This window comes from Typopeltis vanoorti, chromosome 8 (genome assembly GCF_054136105.1).
Source record: "Typopeltis vanoorti isolate ZY-2024b chromosome 8, IOZ_Tvanoo_1.0, whole genome shotgun sequence".
Taxonomy (NCBI): domain Eukaryota; kingdom Metazoa; phylum Arthropoda; class Arachnida; order Uropygi; family Thelyphonidae; genus Typopeltis; species Typopeltis vanoorti.
The window spans coordinates 70,617,804-70,645,304 of NC_143556.1; the positions used below are offsets into that span (position 1 = coordinate 70,617,804).

Sequence of the window (27,501 nt, forward strand, 5' to 3'; positions counted from 1 at the left end):
AGATTCCTTCTGGTTCTACCCTTCCCTCCCTCTCTCTATTCCATGAAATATCTTCTCCACATTAATCTGGTAACAACTCCTCACCAACTTATATGTCTCATATATCCTCTTCTTCTATTAATACAACTCTGTAAATTGCATTCTCCTTAATCTCTCCTCGTATTTGACATTCCAAAAATCTGACACTAACGTAATAAACTTCCAATACATCCTCGTCTCCTTAAAAACAGGCAACCAAATCTGTGCACAGTAGCCAATATATGGCCAATCAAAGCCTTATACATGGGAACCATAACCTCTTTGCTTCTTCATGTCAATGTCCTTCTCATTATTACCATAATTCATTGGGATGCTCTTACAATTTTTAGCAATGTGACCACTGAACTTCAAGTCTCTGTCCACCATTTCTCATCTCTTCCACCTCCTTCAGAATTTCCCTATTAACTGTATACTCTGCATCTCAACCTTGTCTACTAAATTTTAAGCCCTTGCACTTTGCAAAATTAAACTGACAACCTCACTCACAGTCTATTGAGATCCTCCTGCAAGGCCACAACATCTGCTCTACTTCTCACAGTTCTTTCCAACTTTGCATCATCAGCAAACAGTTGTACATTTCCTGCTAAAGCCAGTCTCAATGTCATTAATATGCAAATTAAACAATAATGGTTGCAAAACAGGTTCCTATGGCACTTGGCTAGTATCTTTCTCTTTTGGGATGCCACTCCTCCATACACAACCTGCTGATATCTATCTGACTGCCAATCAGTTATCTAATTCACTAGTTTGTTATCTAATCCCTTGTGTTTCAATTTAGCTATTAGCTTGTCATGTGGCATTTTATCAAAGGCCTTTAAAAAATCCAAGTATATCACTGTATATACACTCCTTTATTCAGTGACTGTCACTTTGCTGTAATATGTAAGCAAATTACTAAAGCATGACCTCCTCCCTAACAAACCCATGATGACCATCATAAAGAGTACTACTATTGTCAACTTATTTCTGAATCCTAGTCCTCACAAACTTCTCTAACACCTTAACCACAACTCCAGATACATAGATTGGCCTATAATTTGTAACTTCAGTATTATCCCCCCCCCCCCACCTCCCACCTTGTAAATTGAAATAATTTTTCCCCACCTTCCATTGCTTTTGGATTTGTTCTTGCTTTATTCCTCATATACTTTCTGTTCATTCACCATCAGTCTCTCCTCCAGCATACCTTCTACACTCCAGCTTCTCATGATGTTGCTTGAATTCATGAGGATGAAGTATACTGATAAACTGTTTACTTCAACTATATCCTCTGTACCAGTTACCAATCTGTCAATGTCATCAACTAGCAACCGGCAATTATTTTTTTCTACTTAACACATATTGAAAGAACTCACTAGGATATTTCTTAGCTTGATTGGTTATTTCTTCTCATACTGAACTTTTGTTGTCTTTATCAGCCAAGTCACCTTCCTGGCCTGCTCTTTGTACTCTTCATGCAGCTGATTATTACCAACATTCATAGTGTGTTGCCTCCATAGTGCCTTGTTCTTGCAGATTTCATACTTATATCTCTTCATTCTTCCATTTAACTCACACCTTATTTAGCCTTTACCCTTTGGAATACAATCTGACATTGATGCTGTTAAATAGCTTTTGAAAATGCTCAAGCAGCATCCTAGTCCTCGCCAACTTCTCTGACTTGTATCTGACACGTTCCACTTGATTCCTCTTTTAATACTACAGCTCCCAGTTGTCTCCTAAGCTTTTCATAATCACCATCCTTGTAGCCAGTCATAGAAATTCTTATATGACTGGCTACAATCCAGGTGATTACTTCGGGTCACTCTTACTAACTGGAGGAAGATCAGAGACACTCCATTCACAATCAAATCCTCTGATGATATAAATATATCTAAGACTCTTAACCTTCATGTATCCTCAGTCACATACTGCCTAAGATTGTTGTCCCCTTAAGAACTTGAGAAATTCATTTTCTTCATTCCAATCAATATTGCCATAGTTGAAATCACCCATAATGATCATCCTTTGCTTGCTTGCTCAATAAGACAAGTTGCTTATCCATTTCTTTGTCTCCACCTTCCACATTCCCTGGCCTGTAACAACACCCCACCAAATATCTCATTATCAACCTCCACTTTACACCATACTGCTTCAAAACCATTGCCATTTTTATCTCCTTGTATCTCAACCTTGCACAGACATAATTGCCCTGCTATCATCAGCACTTGCCATCCCTATTGGTTTTCCTATCTTCATGAAAAACTTCACATCCTTCCCTTTCTATTCCCGTCACGATGTCATTCTCATCCAACTATGTTTCACTTATTCCAACTAGTTTTGGGCACATAAACTCAATCAATGCTACAATTTCATTTCCCTTATTTCTGATACTCCTGGCATTCATAAACAAACAAATTATTTATTGGTTTATAACTAATCCTACTCATGCTGTCTCCCATCTCTGACTTCTCACCTGCCCCTGTCTTCCCCACATAGCTCCCAGATATGCATGTATTCCTGACCATCCACATGCACACATTCTTACCACTTTCAGAATCCACTCTCATTACATTGTGTCTCCATAACCAACCCCATTTCCCTGTTCTCACGTTCTCTTCTCCATTCACAACTATCTCACACTACCTGTCTCATGTAGTCTACTCTCCTTCTCATTCACTTCATCTTTGACTTCCACTGATACCTTGTTTGCATCACTTATTACATTTCCATCCAGCAGCAACATTCCCAAATGACTCATTCCAAAACCATTCAGATGCAGTCCATCGCTCTTATACAGTTCCATTCATCTCTCAAACTCGTTCGCTTATTACATTAATTTCTCTTTGCATATTTCTGTTAACCTTCCATTCAAAATATTTGTTCTCTGCCATAACTTATCATTTGTCACACCTGGGCAGCACATAAACTACCATTCCTACCACTATAATAAATTTAGTTTAATCCTTTATCCAAGTGTAAGCAAACAAAGTTTGCACCTGAAAATATCTTCAGGACTGAGGTAAGGTGGTACATCTGTTGGCAACTCGTAGCAAAGGTGGACCAAGCTCTCATCACTCCTTGTCTCAGTATCTCCCATAATGCAAAGCACATCTCCTTGCGGACACGTATACTGCTATGCATTAAGGGAAGGGTCACTACCCAGACTGGTTTCAACCTTTATTGAGGTCTCGTCAGTGGGAGGCAGACCCAGAGTGGTGATACTAAGGCAGAAGCAATGGAGAGGTCATATTTACCTATATGAGTTGCCAACAGGTTTACCACCTTATTATTAAATTACTCTGGATTTAGAGAAAGATGTTGGAAGTTTATTTTGCACTTGGTTAAACTATAATAAATTTAGTTTAATCCTTTATCCAAGTGTAAGCAAACCAAGTTTGCACCTGAAAATATCTTCAGGACTGAGGTAAGGTGGCACATCCATTGGCAACGCATAGCAAAGGTGGACCAAGCTCTCAAAGGATCATTTGGATAAAGGATTAAACTAAATTTATTATAGAGTAACCAAGTGCAAAGTCAACAATTGTGGCACCCATCACACACACAGCTTTTTCATGCACAATTTTTCATGCAGGATATTATACACCCATTCAGTTGAGATGCCTGCAATCTCATGCACTTTCACTCATCAGTCTTCCATAACGATACCATGGATTTAGTCAATCATTTCCTTCGTAGAGAAATCAGTTGGGTGTTGGGAGCACACTTCATCTTCGATGGACTTACGAGCACGTTTAAACTCATTTATCCAAAAATAAATAGTCTTTAATGCTGGTGCAGAGTCCCCATGAACTGCATCTAACTCGGCTTTGATCTAAACGGCCGTCCACTTCTTAAAAATGCAGCATCATATAAAATTAGTTTATATTAAATAGTGAAAAGTGACTTAGGAATCTCGGTAAAACCAAATAAGCAAAAATAACTAAATAATAAAAAAACTCGCTTGCACTGGACAGCTCTGTCCATTTTTAATAGGTGTTTCTATCTGTAGAGGCTATGTATTATCAGGCGTTGAGAACAGACGGCTCTGAGCACGCTAAAATATAACTCTCATTATCTAAACTGAGAAACGAGAAGAAATTGAAAAATCAATTTTCTTTTATGACAAGTACCCACGAAATGTTATAAATCTATAGCACTTTATAATCAAGTGTGAGTTAAGAATTAGAAAATAATCCAGGCATTTATAGACCACACACATGCACACCACACACCCAAACGCACACGAGCAACAGTTTTACGCCACTTTAACTTTCACCAAGAGAGGTGATTTCAAACAACTATCACCTAAAGACATTTCATAAATATGTAGGATTAGAAACCACAACTTGTGGATTGAAGAGCGGAAACGTAGCCGGTCACTCTTAAAAAATTTACTTTCTGATTTATTACATTACAAAATTTCGCTATTTTAATAAAGTTATTTCATTCCAAGCATTAAAAATCGTAAATCGACAAAGGAAAATAAAATACAAAACACTGTTCAAAACATCACGCTACAGTCTTTATCTCTATGTTCGCATTGTTGTAAATGAGTTATATCTTGTATGAAAGGAACTTACTGAACTTTCGCTTATGTATAAACTACAAGCTCACAGATTATATTCATCCCGATTATAAAAATAAATAACTGCAGCACTCAGAATATTTTCCTGTTCGTTACTATTGTTATAAAAAGACTGAAATGGAGTATTTTAGGTTTATCAAAGACACATTGGTGCAGAGATGGATTCATGGATTTACCAGAAGGAAGACTATACTTCTCAGGAAGATAAGATAACATACCACAAAGAAGGAGTTGCATTATTAATTGAGAAGAAACTTACACCCTCAGTAATTGAAATAAAACCAGTGTCTCCTAGAATAATCACAGCCAAATTTCAAGCAAAAGAAAAAAGTCAAACAATTAAAATAATCCAAATATACGCACCAGACAGTAACCATTCAGAGAAAGAAATAGAAAATTTCTATGAAGAACTACAACAGGAAATAGATAATTTCAAAAAATAGAGAAATCGTGATAGTAATGGGAGATTTTAACACTAAAATAGGACAGTTCACAGCAGACAAAAAAGATGTGATGGATAAATTTGGATACGGAGAGCTTAACGACAGAGGAGAACAATTACTCCACTTCTGTAAAGCAAATGATCTAATGATTGCAAACACATTGTTCTGTCAATGCTCGCTCTAATAATAAATATACATCGACATCCACAAATGGTAATATAAAGAACTGCATAGACTATATCATAATAAACAAACAATGGAAAAGATCAGTAAGTAATGTACGAACATTAAGAAGCTTTGATTTCAATGCTGACCACGAAATATTAATTGCCAAAGTGAAGATAAAATTCAACAGGAGAAACAATATCAGAAAAGAAGAAAACATCAACCTATCAAAACTAAAAGATAGCTCAAGCAGAAGTCGATTTTTAGAACAGATGTGCTTGAAATTAAAACCCTCCATCTTCCAGAACAGTGGAAAATACTGGGAAGTAGGAAAAGAAACAGTGTTATCAATTGCAAAAGACACTCTAGGTACCAAACCCAAAATAAACAAACAGTGGATAACCCAAGAAATCCTAGCTACAATAGAAGAAAAAAGAAAGGCCAAGATACTTGTAAACCAACAAAACAATGAAGAGAATAGAGAAAAATACAGAGCAATAAAAAATAAAGTTGATAACCTGTGCAAAAAAGGCAAAGAAAAATGGTTAGAAGAAAAGGCTAAGAAATGCCAAGAAGCATACCAACAAAACAACCTAAAAGTCTTCCATGACACTATAAGAGAAATTACAAAGGAATTCTCAGCAAAAGCAATAACAATGCTAAACAAGATGGCTTAAACCAAGAATAGTGAAGATATAAGAAAAATCTGGTCAAACCATTTTAAGACTATCTTTCACCAAGGAAACAAAACTACAATGCCAACAACAGAAGAAAATAACGACCACCCAAAAATCTCCATATGACCACCAAACTGTGGTCATATGAAGACAGTACATCAATAGAATATTTAACAACCCTATTCAATAAAATACTACAAACAGGAGAGATCCTAGATGACTGGAGAACTGGAAAGATCATCCCAATATACAAGAAAGGAGACAAAAGAGACTGCAGAAATTACAGACCAATCAATTTACTCTCTCACACCTATAAAATATTCGTAAGAATTTTACAAAATAGATTAAAAACCACCTATGAAGAACTGATAGGCATAGAACAAGCTGGTTTCCGAGGAAACTATTTAACAATAGGCCAGATTTTCACATTGCACCAACTAGCAGAGCTCAGCTGGGAAGACCATAAAGAACTATATTGTTGTTTTGTGGACTTTAAACAAGCTTTCGATAGTCAATAGAGAAATCCTTCTTAAAGTTCTACTGGAAAAAGCAATAGATAAATATATAATAGAGTTTCTGATAAAATATTACTCTAAGACAAATGCAATAATTAAAAAGGACACGCTCACAACAGAACCCTTAGAGATCCAAAAAGGAGTAATGCAAGGATGCCCATTATCCCCATTCAACATATATCTAGACGAAGTTGTAAAGAAGGTAACAGACAATGAGCCCGGAATCAATGCCAATGGTTTAAACATAAATAATATCAAATATGTGGATGATCTCGATGATCAAGAACCCCCAAATGAACTACAAAGGTTGATAAACAAGCTAAACGAAAAATGTAAAACATATGACATGACAATAAATATACAAAACACAAAAGTGATGAAAATAGGGAGGAACAGAACTACCATCTCAGCCATCCTAAATGGAGAATAAATAGAACAAGTAGACAACTTCATATATCTTGGATCAAAACTAACAGAAACAATAGATGAACTTGAAACAATCAAACACAGAATAGGGATAGGATGGACCACCATGGAAAAATTACGGAAAATCTGGAAAACAAACAAGATATCTAAGCAAGCCAAAATTAAATTATATGAATCAATAATTATACCAACAGTCATCTATGGAATAGAAGCATGGACAATTAAGAAAAGAGAGGAGAAAAAACTGCTGGCATTTGAAATGAAATGCTTAAGAAAAATAAATAGAACAAGTTGGATAGAAAAGAAAACAAACAGCACTAGTCAGACAAGAATTATTGTATAAAAAGACAATAATATAAAAAATTAGAAAACAACAACTGAGATGGTCTGGCCACACTGTACATATGGACGCAGACAGACTTCCTAACGTCCTAATCAATACTTTTCCAAATGAAAAAAGAATGACCTGGATGACCAAGAATTACCTGGCTGAAATTAATAAAGAACATTTCGGGATGCAGAACATATAAGGAACATTTTCAAACAGCAAGGAATAGAGAAGACTGGAAGGTCCTGCTCAAGAGAAGACTCAACCTGTCTTAGATGGAAGAGAAGAAGAAGAATGCTCCCAGAGATTTAATAGTTTCTTTACTTCTAACAAAAGTGGAGATAATGCAGGCATTGCTGCATGTTTTCTATAAAAATGAAACCTGAGCCAAAAAAATTTACCATGTTTTAGGTATAATTTCCCAAGTTTACTGATCTTCTTAGCTGTATTATCTCCCAGTGCAGGATTTGAATGCTTCAATGAAGAGGTTACTGTCTTGAATCCATAAAAGAAATGTAAAATACAGTGAAGATATAGTTAATTATTTTATTTAAGGAACTGCAATGGGCTTCCTGATTTCCCCAACTCTGGGACTTTTACTTAGAACATCAGAAAGAAAAAGCTTTACTGTTGATCCAGATTCTTCATTTTGGCTTCATTACATACATGACATTTTTGTGATCTGGAATAACTCACATTCACAATTGATGTTTTCCTACAAAAACTATCCTTCATCATAGATCAAATTTACCTGGGAAATAGAACCAAATGGAACTATATCCTTTTTTTTGAAATCTTCTTAAAAAGGGAAATAGATATAGGGAAATGGATGAAAATATGTAGTTCTTTATTCACCTCAGGGAGATTGTATAATAATAATAACAGAACTGCATCCAGGTTATGAACCTATCTTTTTCAATAACCTTCAGTTTCAACAACAGTTGTACAGTATTCTGTTGAATCTCTTTTGCAGTCTCTAGAAAAGTCTTTCTGTCCAACACAGTATCTTATTATAAAACTTAACTGTCACTGAAACAAGATCTCCCTTTAACAGACCATGCTATACTCTAGAAAGATTCCTCTATTCTCATCAGTCCAACTTTGTATTCTATGTTATTCCCTTTTCCATCATCTTTACCACTGCATCTGATACACAAACTGGCCTATTATCTGTTGCCAACTTAAATGCATGTAGTAGCACTATTTGTCCCATCAGTGGTGCACTCAGGATTTAATCTTGGAGGGGACTGAGCACTCAAGATTTAATCTTGTGTGTGGGGGGGGGGGGCACTCAAGATTTAATCTTGGGGGAGGCCTGTTGAGTAGACGATTTGAAAATACACACTACGCATTGCATATGAGCTATGACTGATCATCTGCAGTGATCACCAATACATGATACCTGTGATCTCCTTTGGCCCGGCTCGGGCAAACGAAGTAGTGCCCGAGCACTACTTCATTCACTTTGTGTTCACAGCGGCCAGGATTACCGAGTGCTATAGAGTATTCTCACCTTATGTGATCGCTAATTCATAAGTAGCATAGAAATAGAAGACACAACATAAATTTAAATTTAAAAAAAATAATCATTTTAATTAGAAAAATATTTTTGGAAATTTTTCTAGTGTTTTTTTCCTTTTCTTTTCATGGGGGGGGGGGGAGTTGGCCCCCTCCTTAGGTGCACCAATATGTCCCATGTTCCACTCTTCAGGGAATGCTGTTGTTATGTCAAGGACACTGTCAACTCCTTAGTACATTTTTTTTAATATTTGCAGTGATATTCCATTCATTCTTGCAGCCTTATTAACAACAAGCTTATTTAAGATGCCAAATGTTTTATTTTGATGAGTTGAATATTTCTGCTATTTCTTCCTAATAATATTCAATGCTATCTTCTTCCCACTTCTAACAAACATATGACAAAATTACTTGCATATTTCATTGGAAATGTGAATATTTCAAATAAGTTTAATACCATAAATTTCAAATTACAATACAACATTTTAACTTCACAGTGTTTCAAATTTGATATTTACTTATAATAATTGGATTGTAAGTAATAATTAATATTTGTTTATATTCTGACTTTCTTCATTTGACTTGGTGCTCAAAATTAATGTGCTTATTCAATATTAATTTCGGCAGTCATGTGGATAGCTTGCATTTTGTTGCTCCCAAAGTGTTTAGTAAAAGAGCCACATCTGAAGATGAAAAACAAGAACTTCTCTTCTTAGAAAAGGAATCATCAGTACTAGATTTTTTTGAAAATTTATATGCTGGTTTATTGCAGTTAATACTTCAAGTGTATATTCTGATTCTATCAATGGAAGATAATCCTCAAGCAAGATCATGTAAGTATAGAAGTGCATAAATTTATAATGTATAAGTACTGTATTAGTAACATCTCTTGGTTTATTGAGTTTGCTTAAAGAAATATTTTAAAATGAATTATCAGCATGTAAAGTTATTAAACATACATTGTCCATTTAAAAAAATTGGTCAGTTTGTAAAGAAATTTCCTGCAGGACTAAAGATAACCTCATTAAAATCCACTCCCCAGACAACCACTCCACCTTTCCTAATTATGTGACCCATATTTTCTTTTCATCTAAAAGGAGATGCAGTGATGTTTATATATGATTTACTGACTAATGCATTATGTAATTTTTCTTTTGGAATACATTAAAGAAGAAAACAAATCTCATTTAAATCTATTTGACCATGTTTTTCAGGGCACAATTCCCCCCCCCCCACCACCACCACACACTTCAAATAAGTGAAATTTGATACTACCTATCAGTAACAAGTTTGTACTCGAAAGTAAAGATATTAAATATAATGTAACTGTGTATTTATCCATCATGATCATCATCAAATTCCTGCCATGTACCCTCAAGGGGTGTACAGGATATGATAGTAATTCATGAAAAATTTACATCATTACTAACTTCCTATCTACAATTTTCCTCCAAATCAGTCTGTTACTTGTCAAGGCTCCAACATTACCAGATCTTATATTTCTATCGTCTAAGGTACTTTGTACCGTATCAATCCACCTATATCTTGGTCTTCCTCTGGGTCGTTTTCCTGCCAACTTGGCAGAGAACACTTGTTTTGCTAATCTTTCCTCACCCATTCTGTTTAAGTGACCATACCACCTGAGATTAGCTAAGCTAACGTATTCTTGGATGTTGACAATGTCATGTTCTTTCCTAATATTCTCGTTTTTAATATGATATTGCCATTGATGCCATCTGTTCACGCCTCTAATCTTTCTCAGGACTCCCATATCTGCCGTCTCTAGTCTTTGGTCAAGTGTTTTACTTCTGACCCAGCTCTCAGATCCATAAGTTAAAACTGGTTTGAACACTGTCTTGTATACAGCTAATTTAGTGTTCTGACTAATTTCTCTCTTATTCCATATGAATTTATTCAATTGACTTCCTACCATACCAGCTTTGTTGATTTTGTTGTCTATTTCCATATTTAATTTACCATCTTCACTAAAAATCGTGCCTAAGTGGCTGAAATGTTTCACTTGTTCCACAGGTTCTCCATTCACAACACAGTTGACATTTTCAATGATTCTGCCTATTTTCATTGTCTTTGTCTTTTTATTGCTGACCTTCATACCATATCTATTACAACAGTTATTCAATTTAGTCAGAGAATCTTGCAGACTTGTAGCGGATTTATTTAGAAGCATAACATCATTCGCATAAAGCAAAGAGCTGAGATTAACACCTCCAATTTTCATATCATGTTTAATACCACTTTCTTTCATAATGTGAATCCATATACATAATGAATAACAGAGGGGATAATGTACATCCTTGTCTCACACCAGATTTAACATTAAACCATCTTCCTGTACTTCCTTCAATTCTAACTGCTGACTTACAACTCAAATAAAGGCTAAGTATTGCTTGATATAATGTCCCATTGACACCACATAACTGTAGCGTATTGAATAGCTTCTCTCTTGGCACCTTGTCATATATGCCTTTTCCAAGACGACAAAACTTAAATACAGATCTTTGTTATATTCCCATGATTTCTCCACTATTTGTCGTAAAGTGAAGATCTGATCCTGACAGCCTCTATTTGGCCTGAATCCAGCTTGTTCTTCACCAAGCTTTTCTTCCACAATTCTTCTCAACCGTTTCTCAAGTATACTTGCATATATCTTACCAGGAATACTCAATAGGGATAAACTCTGTAATTCTCACATTCAGTTTTATTTATCCTTTTATATATAGGTGCTATGAGAGCTCTACTCCAATCATTGGGAATTTGTCCCTCTGTCTCCAGGCATTCTGAACTATGGTGTAGCCACTGTAAGACTTTTATACTACCATACTTCAAGAATTTCTGGTCGAATATCATCTACTCCTGCTGCCTTTCCACATTTCAGGCCTTTGATGGCTTTTTCTACTTCAAGTATTGATATTCCTGACAGCATGCCTGGTCAATGTTTTTTATCCCTGTGCTGTCATCACTGCTTGTTTCATTTAACAGCCTTTCAAAGTAATTACTCCATACTTCAAGGATATCTTTTTCTCCCATTTTCATTTCACCTTTATCATCTCTAACTCCTTTTACAGCATTCTTTCCTCCATTCCTAAACTTCTTCAACAACCTCCAGAATATTTTGCCACTTTCTTGATATTTATTTTCTATGTTCTTGCCAAAGTCCTCCCATGACTTTTGTTCAGCTAGTTTTACACACTGTTTAGCTTTCTTACATTTGTCTCTGTATTCTCTAAGAGCACAAGCTGACTTATTTGCCAGGAACTTTTGATATGCTTTCTTCTTTTCCTTCACTACTTCTAACTTCCTTTGTTCACCATGGAGTTCTGATTTTTCTATCCTTGCAGACAACTTCACCACATGCCTCTCTAACTGAATCAATCAGGGTTTTCTTCAAGGCTTGCCACCGAATCTCACAGGTTTGGTTTCTGTTCTCAAACTCGTTCATTTTTCTTTCAATAATCTTTGTGTATTTTAGTCTACAGTTCACATCTGAGAGCTGCTCAACTTTTATTCGCTTTAAAACTTTCTTATATGTCATTCTTTTCAATATGAAATTCAATTTTATCCTGCTCAAGACTAAATAGTGATTACTTCCAATTTCAAATCCTCTGTACACACTGCTGTCCTGCACCAGGGAGAAAACATCACTATCAACAATAACATAGTCAATGAGACTTTTCTTATTCCTTGCCTCTTCTCTCCATATGAATTTGTGCACATTTTTATGTTGGAACATGGTGTTAGTAATAACCAGTCCATGTCCTGAGCAGAAATCCAACAGGTATTTGCCATTATTATTAGCTTTGCTCTTTTCTCCAAATTTTCCCAAAACATTTTTGTATGTCTGACAATCACTTCCTACTCTGCTATTTAGATCCCCAACAAGAACCAACTTTTCCTTTTTCATTTTGTCAGTAGCTTTCTCTAGAGTCTCAAAAAATTCCTCCACTTCTACCTTAGTAGAACCTTCTGTGGGACCATAGGCACAAATAAGTCTCATTGTCTAGTTCCCCATTCTGATATTTGCCCAAATCATTCTACTTGACACTGCCTGCCATTCAAGAAGATGAGCCTCGTATTTTGTGTTGAATACTATGGCTACTCCTTCTTTTCCTTGATTGTCTTTGCCTGAATATAACATTTTGTATTTATTGCTCAGAACGATCTCACCAGTTTTTTTTTTGTTTCAGTCACCCCTATTATGTCGATCTGGTACTTATCTAATTCCTCCGCTAGCTCCATTTCTTTGCCATTCAGGCTTCTTATGTTGATAGTACTGATCTTTAACTCTGGTGATGTTGAGTTGGGGTGTGTTTTCAGATTTGTTCCAGTAGCTGACTTTTCGCTGTTCGCCCTGGTTCCCTGGTGAAAACAACGGGGGCCTTGTTTAAGCGGGCAATGCCGCAGTCTGCATGAAATTTTGTCATGTTGTACCATCATTTTGTATTTTGGTTTAACCGATAGGAATACAATTTGGTCGGCTAAATCCCAAATTGCCAGCCCATCCTCGTTCGTTCAGTATCCAGGTAGATAACCAACAGGGGTGCACCACAAGAAGTGCGGATTGGACATTAGGTCAGAAGCCCTGGTCGGGTCTCCGCATTTCTTTAAAGGCTATGTGGAGGTCTCCTCTCAGTTATACAGCTTTGACCCTTTAGCACCCCGTATATTTATCCCAGCTCACCAAATATCGATATGTGTGTGAGAGAGAGGAGTGTATGTGTGTGTGAGAGAGAATTTTGTTTTTAGTTACTCAGAAAAAAAATCAAAATTTTTTTTTCCCTTCTCATCTTATTCTGAATAAACTATGACATGACATGACATAATATTAAAACATGCAAAAATGTAAACATACCAAAGCAATATGCAGAAAAGATAAAGCAGGAAATACAATATTCAGTTTCTCCTAATGAAACATAGAAAAGAAATGTGCTCATATCAAAAATATTATCACTCGTTGTGCAGAAGAAACTCTTCATTTCGCAAAAGCAACAGAAAGAAAAACAAATGATGCAATAATTCATGTGAAGAGGCTATAAAGAAATGTAATGAGATGTTAAAATTGCAACAGGACCCATCATCAGTTAAATAATGAAAAATATTGCATAAAGAGAAAAGGCTGACAGAGAAATTAATGTGCATTAATTTGAGAAATTGAATAAACTCAAGGGTTCTTCAGTTACAAATAAAATTGAAAGAAAACATCTGCAAGATGACCCTGCAGATGCTTCGTTACCCCTTCCACCCATCAGGGTGGAAGGGGTAACGAATGACCTAATGAACAGTACTCCAGATGCAGCTTATGAAAGAAACAGATGGAGAAACCTAGTGATGTCAGCATTAGACCTAAATGGTTCCATTAAGCTGATGAAGAAGAAGATAAGAATTTTGTGTCATTGAACAAACTACAGGAGGTGAACATGTGGCTATTTTGCATGCCCATTTAACATTTCTACATTTACATTTTTTGTTCAAGTTTTTAATATTATTATTAAAGTGTAATCTACAGTTATATTAAATATTTCCTTAAAAAATAAGAAATACGTAAAAAAATTTCCTAAGACACTATCTATATATCATTATAATAAATAATTACAATGATATATAGATAGCATAAAACAGCAATTGAGGTGATTTTTATGCAAAGAAAAAAAAAAGTAAAAAAAAAAAAAAGTGGGTTCTCATTGCTCATGAAATTCACTTACCAAGATATTATTTTAGGTTCTAATTAATCATTACAGTATACAGACACCTGGTGTATCTGTGTTTATGTGCACTCTGATATCACATTCTGTACGATTCACTGGCTGCCTCTGTTAATCTACTTTCAGATTCAGCTGAATGATGCTGAGGCATTTGCCCATTGACTGACCAAAATTTATGATCATTCTAACAGCCAGCTTGCAGAAATCACTTTACTGCTACGTTCAAGTGGAAAAGGTGCTTGCTCCATAGTTGAATAATTATGATGTGAAGAGCAAGACCACCACTACCTGCACTGCATGTAAAACAAAAGGGTGAGGATAGAAATCAGAGTCTATACGCTAGAGATGCAACTTGGCAATAGCCAATTCATGCCTCCAGTAAAGCAGAGTAGTGGTGTTTCACCAAGCAATGAATAGGGACCAGGTAAAAAAAAAAAAGTTAATTCAGGGAAGTCAGGCTGACCATATTTAGCTTGGGAAGTCAGGCTAAATATGGTCTTAGAGTGACTACCTTCAAGTCTCTCAAACTATACTTGATGAGGCTGGTGAGTGTTTCATAACTGATGTCGATTCCAAAAATAGTTTCTCAGACCTGTAACAACTTCTGTGCAGCGCAGTTATCTTCTTCCATTCAATCCCGTGTGAAGGCATATCCAAAGCACTGTCTGCTAGTTCTCACTTGCCAAAAGATGATTACAAGATGCAGTTTTTACTTTCTTTAAGGCCAGTGTTAACAGATCTACTAGTCTTTATAAAATAATGACAAACTGCAGTACACAGGGAACTTTATGTACACTAGGATGTGCAAGAGGATGAAGCTAATCCTTAGGAGAAAGGATGAGGGTTTCTAACTGGATGCATGATGAAAGTGACACATGGAAATTATATTTGAGAACTTAAGCTATTAAGAGAAATACATTGGGTTTAATATTTGGCTGGCATGATATAAAAATGAAAACCAACTAGTTCTACCATAGATACTTATGGCTTTTACTGGGTTAGGATGAACAAAAATACAATAAAAAGGCTGACATGAACTGTAGAAACCATTACAGTATAAGTTGAAACAAAAATCACATGGAGTGTGGGAGAGTGTGACACAGGTTAAATACTGTTCAGTGACGTGTGCAAGATAGTTGACTGAAAAGTTGAAGTTTTTTATATTGTTACAACAAAATAAACCCAATGTATTTCTCTTTATAATTGAATTTTACTGGTTTGTAAGTTTAGATAATCATTATGAACATAAGGTCAAGAGGCTCTGTCAACAGCACATTGGTAAATAATGAGGTACTGTAATATCATAACCTAAAATGATTTAGTCATCATGGTTATCTAAGAGTTTTTAAAGTGAATAGAATTTTTAATGATACCATAGACAGCTAAACCTGCCTTTATACACCTGCGGCTATCGATGAATTTAAGAAAAAACCTTATGTTAAATCACAGATATATAGGCACCCAAAAATTCACAAACCCAGTACTCCCTTCATTGTAGTCAGTACCATAGACAGCCCGCCTAAAACTTTGGCAAACAACTCTTTATAACTCCCTCCAGTTTTGCTTCATCAGAAAATAAATGAATACCCCATATTAAACCACATGAAAATATCATTAGCAAATAATATTGAATAGTGGTCATTAACATAGAATCCTATGGCACAGTACTGCAGATTGGTTCTACTTCTGCCTTTTTTTTGTGTGGAGTGGGATGGTCACAGATGTATCAGTTTACATCTGCCTTAACTAGTACACCAACTTGTCCAGCAATCTGACAAATTTCTTATCAAAGTACTGCAAATAAGATCACTTTATATAAGATCTCTCTTATCTAATATGTCTATTACTACTTCATGAAATGCAAGTCAGTGGTTAAATTCACCCAGGGACCCCCTCTGTATGGGCCCAGCCTTGGAACTTTTTTATGCACCAGGCCCAGACCAGGAACATTTTTCTGTTTTGTGACTTTTTTCCCTCTACGGTAATTATGCCTACATTATTGTGCTATTATTCGACAAGTGTTTACAGTTTTGAATGTGTATATAAAGCAATATAAAGTCGCTTCCTGTGTTATCTTGCAACGATTGACAAGCAAACATTATTGCAGTGTAGTGGAGAGGAATTTTGACAGACTCGTAGTGATATTTTGTCTTTTCTGGTTGGCAACACTGTCAGCAACAGTCAGTAACCAACAACAGAACACCAGATTAGCAGTTGTTTGTCAGAACTCATGATTGTGAGAAGCACAAAGAAAATCGTGTAATATTTTTCTGTTTATGTAGGCCTACTACCATATTTACTCGAATATAACTTGCACTTTTTTTTCCCAAAATTAAGATTAAAAAATTGGAATACAAGATATATGCAGGGATTTTCAGAAACTAAAGTTTTCAGGAAGAAACTGAAAATGGGTATGACAATCTCCTATTCGCTATTGCTATTTCCAGCCTAGAGAGCGATTTCCTTGTGTGTATCCTACCCAAATAGCATCATCTTCTTTCTCATTATTTCAAGCAAAAGTTACCAGTAATCAGGGCCATCGCCAGATTAGATCATGCCCTGAGACAAACAGTTAAATATCGCCCCTGATGGATTATAAGACAAAAATATAAGAAAATCTCCAATTGCTATTTTGTTTTTATTACAAGAGAAACATTAATGCAAACAATTATATAATAATATTAATTAAATGTTTGCTTTACAGGGATATCACACAATAAAACAGTTTTTAAGCTCTTCTAAATTTAAATTATAAGCTATGTCCACCTCCATTGATATAGTTGCTAGACCAACCAATCTTTCTTGGGTTATTGCTGCAAATAATTTTTAATTAGTTTAAGCTTGGAAAATTTTTCTTTCCGAACTTGCTACGCTAACAGGAATTGTTAACAATATCCTTAGGGTGGTGGTTACGTTGGGATAAATTGCTACAAGATTTTGGTTATATATATATATATATATATATATATATATATAGATGATAAAATTTGATGATGACCACTTTTCTCTTGTATTATTTTTGAGAGAATTTTTAATTCTTCAGATAAATCTATTGCATCTACATCAATCAGATGTAAAATATCTTGTTGTGGTAATATGGAGCACCCTTATTAAGCGGTACCTTGAGGCAGGCTGCCTCTATGCTACACCCTGTTGATGGTACTGGCATTAATTTACAAGACTTGAGATACATAATGAACAATCCTTCACGAATGACTAGTGAGAAGTGAAAGTAAGGCGCAAAACAGATAGCAATGGCAGGCCAGTAGAGATACAGTGGCCTATGAAGATGTGCATATGACTGGTGCGGTATTAACAAAAGATCATGCGACTGAAAGATAACAGCAAGTCAACAATTGAGTTGAAATGCTAATTCTCTTCAACCGAATTCCATAATATGTGAAACTTCCATAACAACATTCACTATATATATATATATATATATTTCTTAGTTTTAACACATTCAGTTGAATTTTTTTGCTTCTTTGGGTGTGAGATGGAGGGACGGACTGGCACACATCTGGATTTTAGTTAGATACTGTGTTTGCTGGTACAACATATGATTTTGCTTGAGTCTATACAGCATAGTTTCTGTGGGAAGGGGGACATGTGATTCATTATTAGTGCCATTTTTATCCCAGATGTCTCTAATCGAAGTATTTGTTGAGAAATATATTACACAGACTGCAAATGTCTCTGTACCTCATTCAGTGATACAATAAAACTACTTGTTTTTCTTGAGATACATAATGTATATATATTATGTGTGCAGTCAGCATTGGCTATGTGGAGGGCATGTGGTTTATCATGGGGGAGCGAGTTACTATTGCCCTGATGTGAACGTGTCTAAACTTTTTTTCCTGTGGGAGGTATATGCGAAACTTTTTAATTTCTTTTTTTTTGTAAAGTAAAATCAGGGGTGCAAGTTATATTCGAGTAAATATGGTATTTCGACTAGGATAAGTACATTGATACCTTCTTTAAACAGAAAAATAGCTTGGATGACAGTGATAATAAAAAATGAGTTTGTAATGAGTTGCAATGCGATATTATTAATACGTTGAAAGAAAGGAAAGATTTGCTGACATGCTGGACACTCGACCAGTGGATCGCGTTCAAAGGTAAATACAATTGGTTATTTTGTAAGGATGGTGGTTTGGGGTGTATAACATGTGCAGAGGTACAGACCCTAGGCATGAGTTCTTCACATCAGGGTATTCACTTAGTGTCAAAGTGGATAAATGGATTAATACGCATTAAAGGGGAAAAGGTCTAAACAATGCCAACAAAAGCAACTCAGAAAGAAAATTTACGAACATAGAGATACCAAATCTCACAAAAGTGCAGAAGCAAATATTAGAAGTAAAAGTGAGAATTCATTGTGACATATTGTAGAACAGAACTCTTTAGCTCATGAAATCACATGCCGCATATTTCACAGTGCATATCATATTGCAAAGCAGCATAATTGTCCTTTTGTAGATCATCCAAAATTAATTGATCTTCAGATTTTTAATGGGCTAGGTGTGGGGCATGCTTTACATAGTAATGTGACATGCACTGAGATAGTGAATCATATTGCAAAACAAATGAAACACAAAATTGCCGACAGCATTATAAACCATAGAACCAAAATTTCTATTATTCTGGATGAAAGTACATCCATATCTAACCAGACTATTCTGATAGTGTGCATACAGGGTGCAATAAATGGTAGTGATGTTACAACACTATTCTTTGATTTAATTCAATTAGAAAGCAGCAAAGCAATGGACATTAACAACTCACTTATGAAGTGTCTTGAAAAGCACAGTCTGAAAAAAGAAATCCTACAGGAAATTCTAATTGGATTATGTATGGATGGGGTCTCAGTTATGCTAGGGAAATGAGAGCAGGTTTGGCAACATTGATGAAAGAAGATTTTCCAACCATTTTAACATGACACTGTATAAATCATCGCTTAGAACTTGCTGTGTACGATTCAATGAAAGATGTTACGACAACAGATCATTTTTGTGGTGTTTCTTGATAAGGTATATTCAACTTTTAGTATGTCTCCAAAGAACTTACATGAACTAAGGAAATGTGCAGAACAGTTGTTCTGCAGTCTCACCAAAGTGGCAAAGATGTTGTCAATTCGTTGGGTTGCATCAAGTTTTCGGGCTGTGAATTCTATTTGGAATAACTAATCATCATTGCACAGTTCCTTTACACATGCAGCTCATGATGGAAATCGAAATAATAAAGAAAGAGCAACATTTCAAGGGCTAGCCAGTAAACTTGAAGAAATGTACTTCATAAACAATTTAGGAATAATGATGGATGCATTATCTGAGCTTTCTAGCCTCTCAGAATCTTTGCAAAAACAAACTGTGATGTTACCTAGAGCAAACCAACTCCTGCACAGAACAAGAGAAGTATTTAAAAGTCACAAAGAGAGAGAGAGAGGGTATTTACTGGAAGGAAGTTCAAAAAGCTATAGAAGCAAATCAATTCAAAGGAGTTTCCTTGAAAGTATTTGGGGGTAGGAACAACAATACAATGGAAATAAATAAAGGACAATTTTATGAGAGTATAATGACAAATTTGACAAGTCAGTGCATGACAGATAAGGACACAAAGTACTCAGAAATAATGAAAGTAGTTTTACCTGAGTATTGGCTGGATGATATTGCTGTGGACTATGGCTGACAAGAATTAAAAGAGCCGTGTGATTTTTTTCTCTGTGTTATCATGAGATCATTCAGTCTTATAGGGATATTCAGCACAGTGGAGATAAGCATGTGTCAGATGCCATGAAGAAACTTCTGATACCAGTGACCAATGCAGAGTGTGAGTGGGGGTTCAGCATTATGAACAATATTGTGACACTAACAAGAAATGCGCTCATGGTTGAAAATGTCTCATCTTCGCTGACAGTAAATAGTTGTGGTCCACCAATTTCCCAGTGGGATCCTCTTCCACATGTTAAACACTGGATGTCCCAAGGAAGAAACAGTGCTCTTGCTTATTGTAAAAAGAGACTTGATGCACAAACAGACAAATCGAAGGATGCCTTGTGGAAACTATTGTAGACCTCCTGCAACTGGTAACTAAGGGTAAGCCCGATATTTTTGTGCACTTTCCTGTACATTTCACTACTGGTATTTCAATTTTAATTTACTGATATGAGTAAATGCATATGTTTGTTTATCTTAAATTGAATTATATTTTAATATGTTAGAAGTATTATATTCATTTGTAATTTTGTATTTGTATTTAATGTTTCTGGTGGTGTGGAAGAGAAGGCCTCATGGCTTTAACTCCACAAGAATAAATAAATGAATAAAATTTAAATAAATGCTGCAACAATCTAGCAATAGCCTTACATTTATGATCCTTACTTTAAGGGCCATGGAGCTTATTCGTTTTGAATTTAACCACTAATGCAAGTAGGTTGCTAAAGCAAGATTCTCTCCTTACAAACCCAGGAAGACAGTTATGGAGAATCCTAAGAACTAAATCCTGTATTTTAGTACTTTCCTTTCCAGTACTTGAGCCACAGAGCTTCAGACTAGTCTATATCTGGAAACCTGCCATACTGCTCTTATGGAGAGATCTTATGCCTTCCTTCTGCTCCTCTGAGAATCTCCCTTTGCAAGACTTTCATTAAACTCAACCAAGTTAAGGGCATAATCAACTCCTTTGCATTTTTTAAACATACAGTGATATATCATCCAACTTTCCCCAGCCTTATTAATATCTAAGTATATACTCAACATCTCTAGTTCATTCACTTCTAGTCCCTCCATTATGTGCTTCCTTTGGGCTTTGAACATTATTACTTTCACCAGTAACTCTCTCCAACTTTGCATATTAGCAAACTTAATATCCCCTTCATGCAGTCTGATTATTAGTGCAACATAAATACTGACTGTCGAAAGAGAAAGACTCTTAGCATTTTTCTATTTTCTAATTAAAAGTGATTTCTGTCTATCTAAAAAAAAAAAAGTGGAACCTACAACATTTAAAAACCATACTTATTAGTGTATAATAACTAATAACAGCTTTTCTTTAAATAAATTAGGAATGGTGAAGACTGTGATAATGAAACTGTATTAAGAAACTTTGGTCTTAAAATGAAATTTAGAAATAAATATTTGATTATTTTTTGTTGGGGGAGGGAGAAAGAGTAGTATCACAATAGTATTAGTAAGCATTAATGAATTGCAACCTTTAACTCACAGTTGTTAACTAAGTTTTTATTTTACAGTAATTGAACCTACAGTTGCATCAGTACTGTCACTCATTGCCTTGCTATTTGCTGTACGAAGAAAAGATGATGGAATTCTAACTACTACCATATCCATGTGTGGTTGGGGAGCTATTTTCACTTCACGGACAGTAGGAATCTCTATGGCTGTTTCTCGCATTCATGCTTTAATGATAGTACCTTGCCTGGTGCATGGTATAGCCATTAGTGTGTGGTTGACTGTATTAGCAATCAGCAGTCATGGTAATGAAAACTCAACAACAACATTTTGCTTATTTAAACATAAACTTGGAATCTTCCTTCTTGTATTTGTGCTTTTTGGATTGCCGTCACTAATCTACTGGCCTATTATGTTTCAGCTGAAAGAACAAAAACGTCCCTTAATTTTCCTTGCATTAATATTTTTAGAGAACAGTGCATGTTTTATCCTATGGTTTTTAATGAGAGGAAAAGATAGCTGGTCATCCTATGAAGTAATTCTAGCATCATTATTAATTGGTACTACCATAGTTGGAAGTATCTTCATTTGTCTTTATATTCTGTGCAAGCCCTCAAAAACAGACCGAGTAGCTATATATGAAATGAAAGAAGAGAAAGCACATTCATATGGTATATATTTTGAGTTTTGTGATGCTACATTTAAACTTCCTACAGAAAATTGTTCGAAAAATATTAGTAATGAAGAAAAGCAACTCCAGGATCCAGCTATGAATTTAAGTGATATATCACATGAAGAAGTATGATTTTTATGAAGATATAACATTTATGAATGATAACTTAATGAGATTTTGATTGAAATTGCAAAGGACTAGCTGACAGAAATAGGTTCCCTTTATATTTCTTGTAGCTTAATATAGCCACCCACTGAGTTCAGTACTTCATGCTCAGCTGCTGTTTTCTTTAAGTTCAAAAATTATGTTAGCATTTGTATACATTTCTCATTCATTTTACTAGGATGATTTTAACTAAAATTTGAATGCAAGAGCTAGTGTGTACAATTGCCAAAAAATCTCAATTATGAGCAAAAAATTAAGACCAAAAAAGCAAAAGTCAATGTCAGAACAACCATATTCACCAGGTTCATGGTCAAGCTCATTATTTTACATCTTTTTCATATGACTTAATGGACTTTTAATTTCCATAGTTCTAATTTTTATGAGATTATGTTTGGGCAACACCTTTTGAAGTGTTCAACACAAATAAGATTTATATTTGAAAGTGATAGATATGGTTTAAAATGTAATTTAAATGGTTAAAAATATTTGTAATTTTTAACCATTTTTTGGAGAAAAATTTGTAAAAAAAATATATTTTATTTTGTCTATTTATGTAATATTTTATTATTGTTTGTTTTTTCTACATAATTTTGTTTTTATATTATAATTTTACATATTCAGTGACTTCCTTAAACAAGAAATGCTATCCATAACCTAATTTGCATATAGATATGGATTGTAACCAAATATTTTGGGCAAATTTAAGAGCCAGGGAAAGGGGCTTTTACTGTAAAGTGTCTATATAAATAAGTATTTTAAAAAAAAACAATTTTTTCTATTGGCTTTTATGTTGATAACCTAATATAGTGCATTCATAAAATGAAAGCATTTTCCTTACTTTATTCAGCAGATAGCTATTTTAGCCCTAACATTTTGAATCATAGTGTATTCTCCACCCTCAGCATCACTGACAGCTGGTCATTGATTCATTAGACATCTAGGAATAAGAGTACAGCAGACACTTGCTGCCATCTCATAGCTCTAAAACATTATGTTATTGCCTGAAATAGAGTTCTATAGTCTATTTTTTTTCTAGTTACAGCATTAAAAATCCAAGCTTCATGAGGAAAGAACCCTACTTACTTGTGCATCAACTAACTTGGAAACAAACACCATAGTGCTATCAATACAAAATTAATAATGGAAAAAACTCATGTACAAAGATTATTTAATAGTATAATTTTCGCCTGTGTGACACACAGGCGAAAATTATACTATTAAATAATCTTTGTACATGAGTTTTTTCCATTATTAATTTTGTATCGATATGTCTACTCACGGTATACCTCTTTTAAAACCATAGTGCTAGATAAGGATAATCAACATAATAAGGAAGGCAAAATCAGATGAGAGGAAATTGTCAGACCAAAAGAAATCCCCCCACACACACATACAATTCTTCACTAGGTAACAAGTAATTATTATATTTGATATCTTACTGAATGCCATATGGTCCCTCCAGAAGCACAGGGTTATACAGGCACACAGGCACTCTGATCCATAAATATGTTCTGTAAACTGAGTTAATGCAACTGAATAACACTTAGTATATATAAATTATAGTAGAACAGTGCAAATTGACAATATACATAATTATAAAACATACAGGAAAAAGTCGGACTTGAATTTCATATCAGAAGTTGAAGATTGTTAAACAGCTGCTGGAACAAGTGGCCTGAAGATAAAATTTTATAATCATTCAATTTATAATCAGTCTCCCCAGTAGCTACACTCCCCATCCCCTTGCAACACACACAAGAGATGTTTTTTTTTCTTTTTTTTTTGAATGACCTAAAAAAATATTTAAAATAAGTTACACCAGAGTGCTTGGGATGCCTGTTAAGATATATCTGAGATATGGTAAAATTATATTATAAAATAAAACTGAAATAACATTTCTTTTATTTATTTGAGTAGGAAGAGTGAACATGCAGTCTTAACCTGGAAGGTTGCTCATTATGATAAACTTAGGGGGGGGGGGCAGCTTGGTGCAGTGCTAAAGCATAAACTGCAATAGAAGAGGTCAGCAGTGTTGTGAGAAATAGTCAAGAGATGATGGAGAAGCAGTATCAGAATATCAGACTGCATACCCAGGATCAGGAGGATAAATTAGGTGAGGGTTAAATGGATAAACAAGATAAATGAACTAAAAAAAAAAAAAAAAATTGTGAAGGGAATATAAAGAAAAAAGTGGTTATCCTACTTACCTGTGCCTTGTATGCTGCCCACGAACACCTCAAAACACAGATAAGGATAATCAACATAATAAGGAAGGCAAAATCAGATGAGAGGAAATTGTCAGACCAAAAGAAAGAAAATCCCACAAGCATAATTCTAATTCTTTCACTAGGTAGCAAGTAGTTATTCACATTTGACATCTCTTACTGGATGCCATATGGTCCCTCCGGTACTTCATAGGGTTTTGGAAATGACGCCTCAGCTGGAAGAAGTGCTGGGAGTAGTGGCTATCCATTCCACACAGACATTCACAAAAATCCATGCTGAGTGCCTGTTGTTGGGAGAGCAGGTGTGCTATCCACTAGGCCAACCAGGAGCAAGTAAAAGGAAAAATAATTTCAGTGAATTTAAATGGTTGAGTTGTTTTCAATTATGGTCAAAGCAACTAAGCTAAAAGATATTATGTCTGTTAATTGTGTTGTTATTCTATATGGTCCCTCTGTAAGGTGATGCAGTGTTTCAAATATAAAATGTTGAAGCAATTTAGATGTGAGATTAGATGGGATATCTCCCTATGTAGTATAAGAAAGGTAGAGAATAGGCACTGCCTCTGACCAAGCTGTTTAAGTCTCAGTATTTGCATGGTTCCAAGGAGGGAGTGAAAAGAAGGCAAGATATTTCACTTACATGAGGAAGGCCCCAAGACAGACAGCAAATCACAAAATGATATTTGCAGTGGCAGTTATAAACTGATTAAGACCATACTTCAGGAATCTTCTTCTTCTGGTTCCCATCTGCCATACGGCCGCGGGAGGGTAGCTATATGCTACCATTCTAGGGAGAGATGATTATGAGCAAGGTGGTTTCCCGTTGCCTTCCTTGCTGTAAGTATTTATGACTGTAACCTGTGTGTTCACGGGGCCGGTTTGCCTGCTTGCAGGATGAAAAACCTCAGATAAACTGGCGGAAAAAACCCTGCGGCCCACACCCAAGACCGGCTAACTTGGCTATGGCTGAGGAAGATCCTTAAGCTCCTCACGTTGTGGATGGGAATCGAACCTAGGACACTCCTTCTCCAGGCATATGGTTGCGAAGCGCAAAGCCACTAGGCTAACCGTGCGGACTTCAGGAATAGATAGATGGAAATATATTACTCTATAATGATAATAATTAATGTGGATTGGTTATCATTTGGAACAAGGCAGTAGCATGAAATTGATGTCTCTATCATGTTCCTCACAATATAATCTTTTATGGCTTGAACCTAAATTCAAGTATCATCCTATCAGATTTCCTCTAAGCTGTGATCCAACTGCAAGTGATAACATGGATTGCTTGCTTTAGTAATTTCTCACTTTCTAAAGTGGCAATGAGTTGGAGAAAGGAAACGATTACACCATAACATCTATTCCATAAACTGCTGCAAATGGATATGAAGCTGACAACATGAATAAGAGGAGCAGCTGATAGACAATAAATATCAGTAGGTGGAGCAGAATCAAAGAGAAGGCTGGTAACTAAAAGTGTATCAGAGGACTCAGTATTTGGTCCACTGCTCTTTCATTGCACACTTTTGATATGGAGATCATTTGAAATGAATTTGTGCAGTGATGCTAAATTTAGGACGACAACAGTAAATAACGACTAAGGTTATGCAAGATGATTTGAACAGCGTGTCATTATGGACAAGGATAATTTGTGCCAGTTCTGTGTGACAAAAGGATATACATGCACTTTGGGCTGAACCTCTATTACACTAAATAGCAAGGAAATAAGGCTGGGATTTGGGTGCGATGTACAGAGAATATAATGCAAAGGTGAGTAAAATAGCACAGGATCACCTGGATGTTGAATAACACATAGATAAGGCTCTGGTGTAATTTTCAGATTTGGTTTCTTAGGGATGAATTTGGTGCAGGGAATTGAGAGAGAGAGAGAGTGATGACCAAGATCAAGACAGGTTTTGGAATGTTCCTGTAAGGATAGATTGCAAGTAGGTGATTATAATGGTTGATAGTGAAAAGAGGAGAAGCATATGATCCAGAGTTATTAACAGGGTTTCATGAGATAGATGCAGAAGACTATTTTTCAATACATGATTGGTATGATACTTGGGATTCATAGCATTCCACAGAATAATTTACAAGAGTTGGGAAGGAGAGGACTCCCCATTTGCAGTACCTTCAATTTGCTGATATAATTTATTCTGAAACAGTAAAATATCCCAAATGTATCACAAAGTCAAAGTGTCTAACAATATCAACAAGAAAGTTTTACTTGGGCAATTCAGCAGTATTCTTTAAAGGCATGTTGCCACACAAACACAAACTATACCGTATTACGTTATATGTACAATGTTTATTATTATTACATGACATCTCTAAGGATTCATTGCAAGACAGCACTTTACTCCACTCAACTCACCACAATCTACAGTATTTAATTATCCATTTACATACCATTACTAATTATAGAATTGCACATATACTATAGAAAAAAATTTTACGTCTTGCATGTTACAAGATGTTAGTGTGAGCAGTAAGAAATTTGAATAAAAGAAACAGAGCACATGTGTTACATTCCCTCTAATACATGGTTAAAAAACTATTGGGTTAAAAATAAAGTTAGATAATTTGAGTACAAAAATTAAACTTAAGCATACAAATGCTTCATCACTTTCTTTGTATAAACGTTTGTGTTTATACATAATCTACGTAACAGTTTGGTGTTTTCCCATTGGATCCTGTGACTAGTGTTTTCAGTCCCATCTTTTGGTAGGCCAGATTTGTGAGGTTTGATGAGCCAGATGTGATCTTGATGTTCAAAGATATGTTTATTGATAGATCTTCCTGGTTGTCTGTTAAGACAAGATGCACAAACATGGTACTTTGTATATG

General features: G+C 35.3%; 1 protein-coding gene across 1 annotated transcript in view; it reads left to right on the plus strand.

The window, feature by feature from the left end:
• The window catches only part of LOC150104085 (uncharacterized), a 78,195-nt gene extending 55,065 nt beyond the window's left edge, over positions 1 to 23,130 (plus strand). The window contains exons 3-4 of the mRNA XM_090396746.1: positions 9,306 to 9,511; positions 21,651 to 23,130. Of these exons, the coding sequence (XP_090252872.1) occupies positions 9,306 to 9,511; positions 21,651 to 22,393 (949 nt within the window). The 3' untranslated portion in view covers positions 22,394 to 23,130. The remainder of the gene's footprint in view (positions 1 to 9,305; positions 9,512 to 21,650) is intronic.
• Positions 23,131 to 27,501: the final 4,371 nt, after the last annotated feature.